Source organism: Aptenodytes patagonicus, chromosome 6 (assembly GCF_965638725.1).
Source record: "Aptenodytes patagonicus chromosome 6, bAptPat1.pri.cur, whole genome shotgun sequence".
Classification (NCBI taxonomy): domain Eukaryota; kingdom Metazoa; phylum Chordata; class Aves; order Sphenisciformes; family Spheniscidae; genus Aptenodytes; species Aptenodytes patagonicus.
Window position 1 is genome coordinate 6,715,536 of NC_134954.1, and position 8,861 is coordinate 6,724,396.

General features: G+C 33.5%; 1 protein-coding gene across 5 annotated transcripts in view; it reads left to right on the plus strand.

Moving 5' to 3' along the window:
- The window catches only part of PLS1 (plastin 1), a 47,654-nt gene extending 39,182 nt beyond the window's left edge, over window positions 1–8,472 (plus strand). For 4 of the 5 annotated variants that reach the window (XM_076340997.1, XM_076340996.1, XM_076340998.1 and 1 more), the window contains exons 11-16: window positions 950–1,028; window positions 2,187–2,301; window positions 3,030–3,163; window positions 4,118–4,241; window positions 6,623–6,747; window positions 7,227–8,472. In XM_076340997.1, the coding sequence (XP_076197112.1) occupies window positions 950–1,028; window positions 2,187–2,301; window positions 3,030–3,163; window positions 4,118–4,241; window positions 6,623–6,747; window positions 7,227–7,365 (716 nt within the window). In that variant the 3' untranslated portion in view covers window positions 7,366–8,472. The remainder of the gene's footprint in view (window positions 1–949; window positions 1,029–2,186; window positions 2,302–3,029; window positions 3,164–4,117; window positions 4,242–6,622; window positions 6,748–7,226) is intronic. The other variant, XM_076341000.1, reaches the window with a different exon arrangement.
- Window positions 8,473–8,861: the final 389 nt, after the last annotated feature.

An 8,861-nucleotide genomic window follows, 5' to 3' on the forward strand; every position in this document is an offset into this window, starting at 1 on the left:
CAGGGGAACAAAGCGATGAGGTTATTCCAAGCTCACATATTCAGGCTAAATATTTTCTTAAATGCTCTTCTATGATGTAAGAGAAAAGAGCTTATGCAGCACTGATTCACGTGCAGTTGGCCACAGATACATTGTTAAAATTTAGGTAATGTTGTATGTAGAAAATTAATGTATTACTGCAAACTGTAACTCTATAGAGAAAGAGCATTAGTTTAGGAACTCATGATTACAATAGATAAAAACAGTCTAAGTCAGGAAAGTGAAGGGTTTGTTGTTTTTTTTTTTCCCTACTGAATTTTCTGCATTTCTCATAAGCAGAGTTGCCAGTTAAGACTGCAAGAATAACTAGCCCCCTTGGCAGTATAAATAGTTTCACAAATTTAACCAATGCAATACTGTCTTGCTGAGTCTCCAGTGTTAAAAACAAAAAAGGTGAGGTCTATCGCTTTGGGGAGGACCTTCACAAATTAATACTAGGAACTTCTGTGTGGAGAGAAGTGTAGCTGTAGTTTCTGGAGTTTGATGCAATTGCAATAAGCGTGTTAGTACTATTGATAAAAATACGCCATTTCAAACAGATTTAAAGATACTGCTGAATGCAATTTCCACCAATTTTGGTTTTAGGAAATTATTATTGATCATCACTATTTTCTCCATGATATATTAATTATCTAAAATATAACCAACAAACTGTCTATTTCTGTATTTTTATCACATTGTATTTACACAGAAAAATGTAGTCTAATAGTACTCCCTGTAGTGCCTCTGGCCATGTGTCCAGAACTGAGGGACTCTGAATTTGGTAGGATTGCCTCGACTTATTGGCCAGTAGAGAGTACTGTTAGGGAAAGGATGAACTTTTTTTTTTTTTGGGGGGGGGAGAGTCATTTAAACATTGCTTAAAGTGTCTTCTCCAATAATTTATATAGAATTGTATTTGTCACCATAGGAGAAAGTAAGGAAGAAAGGACTTTCAGAAACTGGATGAATTCACTGGGTGTAAGCCCATATGTTAATCATTTATACAGGTAAGGCTTTTTTTAAAACAATAATTTGATTTCCCTTGAATGACAGGGGAAGAAGAAAGGGAAGTTGTTTCTCTACTAGAACGGTGATTTCCAGGTTTCCACACAGTGTGATAGGAACTTTCAAAACTGGTCTGTAGAACTGCTTTAAGCAGTATCTGACTCGGATATTCCACTCATGACCTAGAAATACTGGAAAACCTGAAAAGTTTTGATGTGCTCCCCTCACTCATTTGTACTTTGAAGTATGTTTTTAAAAAAGTTGAGGTAATTGTGTTTTATAATGCATGATTTTTATTTTCTCTCATGACAGATGAAATGACTGCAAACATATTAAAACAGTAATGTAATTCTAAACTATGAGAGGATAGGTGTCTGCTGAGTAAACTGTAAGAATCTATGCAGTGTGGTATTCCCTCAAAACAAAGGGCTTTTTAGCATGCTTTTTAGATGCTTCTGATCACTTTCAAATTGTACCAGTTGATTCAAATCCTATCAATAAAAGATGGGATATAGGGAGCAACTGGGAACATCTGCTTACATGTATACTTGCTGTTAGGTTTCATTGTTTCTGTTTTCTGACCTCTGTAAAGTGATACCTGATATGAAGTGATGCAGATAGCTTAATGTGGAGAATTTCATTTAGCAAGTAGCTGAAGGAGATTATCAGGAATGCAATTTATAATGGGAAAATAATACTTTTCCTAATATTCTTTTTTCACAAGACAAGTATATTGGTTTTGATTTATTCTTTAGCAAAATACATCTGTAGGTACAGATGAAGCATGAGTATGTAACATTTTGGAAAGTTCTGAGGAAACTAAAATTGGATGAATAAATGAAAACTCTTCAGCTAGATGTTTTATCTATGCCTACCCTATGAAAGCAATTATTTAATTAAAGTTGGTAAAACCAGTGGCTGTGCTTACTTCACTGAGATTTGTGAAAATAATGAAATGAAATATACAATTTAATGTAAATAGTCATAGAAATCAAGCAATAGGATGTAGGCCAGTTTCTCCACAGAACAACACAATTTTTTATTTATGTGACTGAAATTTTTCAGCAACTTAATTACACTTCGAGAAGTCTCAAGTACTTAATGTTTTCATTGTGAATATGAGCTTTTGTACTTAAAGACATTGTTTTACTCTGGTTTAGTGACCTCTCTGATGCTTTAATAATCTTCCAATTGTATGATATGACTCGTGTGCCGGTTAACTGGAACCATGTCAACAAACCTCCTTATCCATTACTCGGTGGTAATATGAGAAAGGTGGGTAGATACTCTAATGCAGTCCGGTTTCACTGTCTCCCACTGTGCTGTCTGTAGTAATCTGGGTTGTCTAGATTTGCGTGCTACTGATACGGTCCTGGCAAAAACAAAAAACAAGGGGAAAAAAATATCTTCCAGGTATTATCCCAAGGAATAAATAGCAGTTATAGCATGTATCACTTCAGTTTCTAAATGTGGACACCTTTTGGCAATATTTAATTTAGTGTCTGATTAGGGTATATAAGTAAAAGTTTCTGGTCTGACTCAGCTATCGTTGCCTGATGCTCTTATATTGTGAGGTGTTTCCTCACAGAGCAGTTTTATATGCTGCCAGGGGAATTTGTAAGACTTGCAGAATCCAAGCTTTCAGTTAGTTTTGTGATCGTTATGAAGCCAGAAATGTGGAGGGGAAAAAAATTACACATTTCAATATTTTTCCAAATTCAGTTTTGATGTAAGTATATTTTAATTAATTGACTTTAGTGGAAGTGAACTTGGTTTTCTCAAGTGTGAAAAAAGATTATCATTGGAGTCTTGTATACGTGCATTTATAGTAAAAAATGTGCTATTTTAATCACAGTGTAGAAAGGCTAGAAATCTTTCTCTGGCTCCATATCTCACCATAGGTAACAGTAAGCCAAAGTAATTCAAAATACACATAGATTATAGGTCTGTATTATAGAAATACTAAGGTGTTTTCATTATTTGCACATAACATTTATTTTTAGATTGAGAATTGCAATTATGCAGTAGAACTCGGGAAGACAAAAGCCAAATTCTCACTGGTTGGTATTGCTGGACACGATCTAAATGAGGGTAATCCAACTCTGACTTTGGCTTTGGTATGGCAGCTGATGAGAAGGTAAGCTAGGCACAGTATATGATAGATGTGTGTGTATGTATGTATCTGTGCACGTGTGTATATGTGTCTCTGTATATCAAAGCAAATTAAAGCTAGTGTTCAGTTCACCCAACAGGTATTTTAGAGAGCCGTCTGTAAATATCCCTCTTCTCTGAGATAAACTCTTATACATTTTTTGTATTTTTACATACTGTGTAGTGATTGAAACCACAATAGTGTGTATGTGTACACATTCATTTATAGAGACAATTAAAACCTTACATACTAAAAACTGTGATTAAAATCATAAATCCTGCAGCAAGGAAAAAGAGCACAACTTATTTCATGTTGATTCCATGTCTCTTTCCGTAAGTAGAGAGTAATTTAAATATTTGTAAAATCAAAAAAGAAAGATAAATAGGAAGAGGTGATGTATGCTATAGAAGTTAAAATGGGAAGAAATTTTTAGGCCATCACAGCTATGGTAATGTAACTATCATAAATCAAAATCTTGCTAGTGCACTGAGCAGGAAAAAATATAAATTGATTTTCAATAAAGAGTATTTTGTTGCAAATATTTTCCACAAGTTAATTTTCTTACACCTACCCCAAAACACTCAATGCTTTTTGTTTCTCAGACTGTTGTGATTCAGTTTTCAAGCTGACTTGGATGGTAGGGAGCCATTTAAGCTTATAAAGTAAGATTAGTTACTATGTGCTGAGTAAAACAAACATATAAAGAAGATGTAACAGTGAATATTATGAGTTTTGGGATGTTATTTTATGCTTGCAACAACTGAAAAAGTGATTTAAAGTACTAAAGAGTTTATAAGGTAAGGGTACCTTATGAAGATGAGTGCTTGGCATTGCTACTGTGCTGAAGTAATATTTTAGTTTTGCTTGTAGCTTGATACTGTTAGCAGAGTCGAGTTCTGCCACTCACTTTAACTCAGACTCTTATTTTCTTTATCGAAGGTATACTTTGAACGTACTATCAGACCTTGGAGAGGGAGAAAAAGTAAATGATGAAATTATTATTAAGTGGGTGAATCAGACACTTGCAAAAGCAAACAAGAAAACTTCAATTACAAGTTTCAAGGTAATCAAATTAATTTACTTTTCTTCTTTCCACATATAATCAGATCTGGGATTTTTAACCTGATCTGTTAACAGTTTGGTTTTAACAGTGGCTCTCCCATTGGCTAGCATAATTATATAAGGAAATACTTCTGACAGTTTGTGAATCTTCCAAAGTATTTTACAAGTCTATTAATAAGAAAAAAAAAGAAATTATAATTGCTGCTGTAAGATTCAAAACAAACAAACTCAACAAAAAAAAGGCTAAACTTTCAAAGGGGCTTCTGTCTCAAGTTATCAATGTTTGGGCATGGCATGGCATGTATCATCCAGATTTTTGGATATAGACACTCTCATGCTTGTACAAACATGAAAGAACAATTTTGGAAATACTGGGGGGGGGAGGAATCACCATTTTTAACAACAGCTGGTCAAAAAGATGTACTCATGCATGACAGAGCCAGGAGAGGGAGCCCAAGTTCACTAGTGACATCTTTTGTTTTCATTGGCACTGCTGATGTGCAGCAGACCTGTACAAAACAGGAGCTTTTCCCATTCAGCAAATAGGAACAAATTGATAAAGGAAGCTTTCCTTTCACATTTTTAAAGAGTTAAACACGAAAGAAGTCATATGTATGTCAGGTGTGTCATGCTGTGTGAATCTCATTCTTTAGAAATGGTAGATTAATAACTGCACTTGCATGCAAATATAACATTGTTATACAGGTTCATTGTATACTCTGAAACAGTTATGTCTGTGGTTCACAACAGGAACATAAGAACCTAGCACGCTAAATATTTGAGGGCTCACTGTGTTATGAAATTGAATTAGGTAAGCCTTAGGCAAAAGGTTATATCAAATAATTTTAATATATAAATAATTTTAATATATAAATAATTTTAATATATAAATAATTTTAATATATAAATAATTTTAATATATAAATAATTTTAATATATAAATAATTTTAATATATAAATAATTTTAATATATAAATAATTTTAATATATAAATAATTTTAATATATAAATAATTTTAATATATAAATAATTTTAATATATAAATAATTTTAATATATAAATAATTTTAATATATAAATAATTTTAATATATAAATAATTTTATAGGAAAAAATATTTAATTTTTACTCTAGAAGGTAACTTAGGTCTTCATCTTCTTAAAAGGGATTGCTGCTGCTTATTGTAAGAATATTATGCTGCTACATAAATTGTAATAATGGTGGTATAAATAAGTTGAAAGTACAAAGAGAATCTGTCCCAACATCTTGCTTTTGGTATGCCTGTGGTTTTTGGGGGGCATTGGTTGCGTTTTTAAGGTAATTCAACTGATGGTAGACCAATAAAGATGAGGAGCTACTGATGTAAAGTGACATTATTTAGTAACCTTTTACTACTGATTTTTGACAACATTCACATCTATATTGTCTTTCACAATTTGAATTTTTGTCTGTATTTTGGGGTTACTGCAGCAAGCAGATTGTGTAGCAGAGAAAGCACAGGTCCCTGATGTTTATTGTGGACTATGAAAGCAAAGTTCTATTGAATTGCCATAGTTCAAAGAATAAAAATGACAAGGGTGTATTTTTGGCTTACAGTCTTGGGGAGATAGCCCATGCATTCAGTGTCTTCAAGCAGATTTATATTACTATTTTTAAATTTATCATTAATGGGGTGGTGGCTCTATGGGACTTCACTGAATTTGAAATCATAGCTCTGTCCTGGTGGCGAAGGCAGCCATGTCACGTGGCTTACGTGCCGAGCCCCTGCAGGAACAGAGCCGGCTTCACTGGCGCTGTCTGCTGACTGTTGGTTTGACATCATCAGCTGCTTATCTGCCTTAACGCTTGGGAAGAAATAATTGCAGCAATAGCACTTGCTGTTTTAAGAATAGAAAACACGTCTGTATATTAAATACAAAATACAGACTGCTCGTACTACCTCAGAATACCATCCAAGTTGAAAAATTATAAAAAGAGCGAGCCATAAACTACTGCAGAAAATAGTTCCATTACAAGAAAAGGAAAAAAATAAAGTAGTTGGGGAACGTAAATACCTTTTTGTTGTCTTGAAAGTCTGGTCCTTGGACTTCTTTCAAAGTTCCCTTCCTTCCTTTAGGGAAGGAAGAGAGGATCTTCCATTAAATAAATGTAAACCATTTGTATAATAATAATACCAACATTGAGTGTGAACCTTATCATTTTTTGATTGTGGAAAAGAACATTAGACCTCATAAAAGGGGGGAAAATCTTCACATGATAAAGTAACAAAACATGCTGCTGTCTTCCAATAGGTATGTAAGATGTGCTGTAGGGTTTTTTTCATTGTGAAGACTGAATAATCAAAGCAAATTCCTTATACTAATCTTTTGAGTCTTTTCTTTTAGGACAAATCAATTAGCACTAGTTTACCTGTCCTAGATTTAATAGATGCCATTGCACCAAAAGCAGTTCGTCCAGAAATGGTCAAGAGAGAAGATCTTTCTTACGAAGACAAATTGAATAATGCTAAGTAAGTTTTAAATGAATGCTTTGTCTTTCCCTAAAGTGCAGGAAATGTATGAATTCATGGTGTAATGAATGATTTCCTGATTTGTTAACAGAGAGAGATTACACTAATGTTAGTTGATTTGTTTCAAATAGAATACATTATAAATTCTAATATTCTAGAGCTGTTTTTCTAGCATATTTAAAATATTAACTCAAATTCATGGCTGATATGACCTACCACCACTCCACTGCAATTAGTTAATAACCTGCCATAATCCATATTGGTTTTGACAAAAATGCTTTGATAACCAGTAGCAAAACATCTGCCAATACAATTGCTAATACATGCTTTCTTCACGATAATGTCCATTTTCTTGTAGAGCGTAAATACTGACTGAACAGGAGTATCCTGCTATTAAAATCTGTTGTTGTTCTTGTGAATCTTGGCACACTAGTAGATGTAAGGAAAATAACAATATTTATTTTCTCTTGTTTTCCAAGGTATGCCATTTCAGTTGCTCGAAAAATTGGTGCTCGTATATATGCTCTCCCAGATGATCTGGTTGAAGTGAAGCCAAAAATGGTGATGACAGTGTTTGCATGTTTGATGGGAAGAGGACTGAACAAAGTAAAACAATGAAGAGATGTAATATAACTTTCTGCCATGTTAAGCACGATGAATGCCTCACAGTTTACAGAGTTCTGAAGCTTAGTATAAAACAAGAAAATTTGTATGCACAAATATACTCATTAATTACATTTTAATAATGTGTTTATATTAGTTAAAATTTGATTCAATTTCGTAACACATTGATTATTTATGGGCGATACTGTTTTCAGAACATACTCATTACCAAACTAACATCACAGATTTGTACTGCTTTAAAAAAAAAATCACGCCGTATCAATCAAGCTTCATTCGTATTAGTTTCCATAGCGTTGTAAGAATCTGCATCATTTTACATACGTTATTTCAGGACCTATTGTGAAACAGTTTGATTTTTTTTTTTCTTTTTGGTGGGTGTTACTAACATGTAGTCATAAGTCTCAAGGTGCATTCCAATCCTATTATATTACTCCTAACTGCACAAAAGTATCATCCTTGCCTTATTCTTTGAGAGCTTAACTCCTGTTGAAGCCAATGAGAGTCTTGCTATTGACTTCAATGAGAGCAAGTGAAGGCCTGTGATAATGTCTGGAAACTAATGAATATTGATAAAGCTGATGAAACTTTTTTGTGGGAATAATTTTTAAATATATGTAGTAGTTTTGTTCTGTTATCTAGCAGGAGCTTTTATGGTCTGTGTCTTAAGAAAGAACAGCAAATAGTAAGCAGAAATGTAATCGTGTCATTATTAGGTCTGTATATGCATTAGCTTTTGCAGTTGGACTAAACATCTGATTTTTTTTTTTTAATTTTTCATAAAATATTGTATAAGAAAACAATAAAGAGCTGGCTAGTCCAGTTTGGGGTTTCACATTAATGTATTGCATTTCCTCATAGATTGCTCCTTTGATTTTTCCCAAAGTGTGTATCATGTGTGCAGAGGTTTTGTCTAGAAAGACTGGTGCATTATCTGGATGATATGAAGTCCATAATTATTTTCTTATTAAAGTAAGTATTTGTACTCCTTTCTCTGCAGCCATAAATTTTCACCAAACATTCTGGAGCTGGACGTTTAATAAAGTTGTTACCAGAAGCCAAACAGTAAGAAAGAAAGAAAACTAAATAAAAATGAAAGTGTTTTTTTTTTTTAAAGTATGAAGCTGCTACTTTCTCTCTCAGCTCCTGAAAACAGTCCGAAGTGTGGCAAAACCCAAGAATCATGATGAGTGAACAGCTGGACTAAGCCTTACATCTTAGTATCTTGCACAACATATTAACAGAAAGAAGATGCATCCATTTGGTTTCTATTATATAAGGGGATACTGGGAGCTGAGAGAAGTCAGTGCTTGGATTTAGATCCATTTGTCTCTGTTCACTGGTTTGGATTGTCTGGACAAGAATTAGTTATTAACATTTGATAGTTACTTGGTTTCTGTTCCCAGTTCCAAACGATGGCCGAGTATTTTACAGAATTTGAGTTCTTTGCCCTGATTCTGGAGACAAATCAGTCTTAGTCCTCATTCAAGATA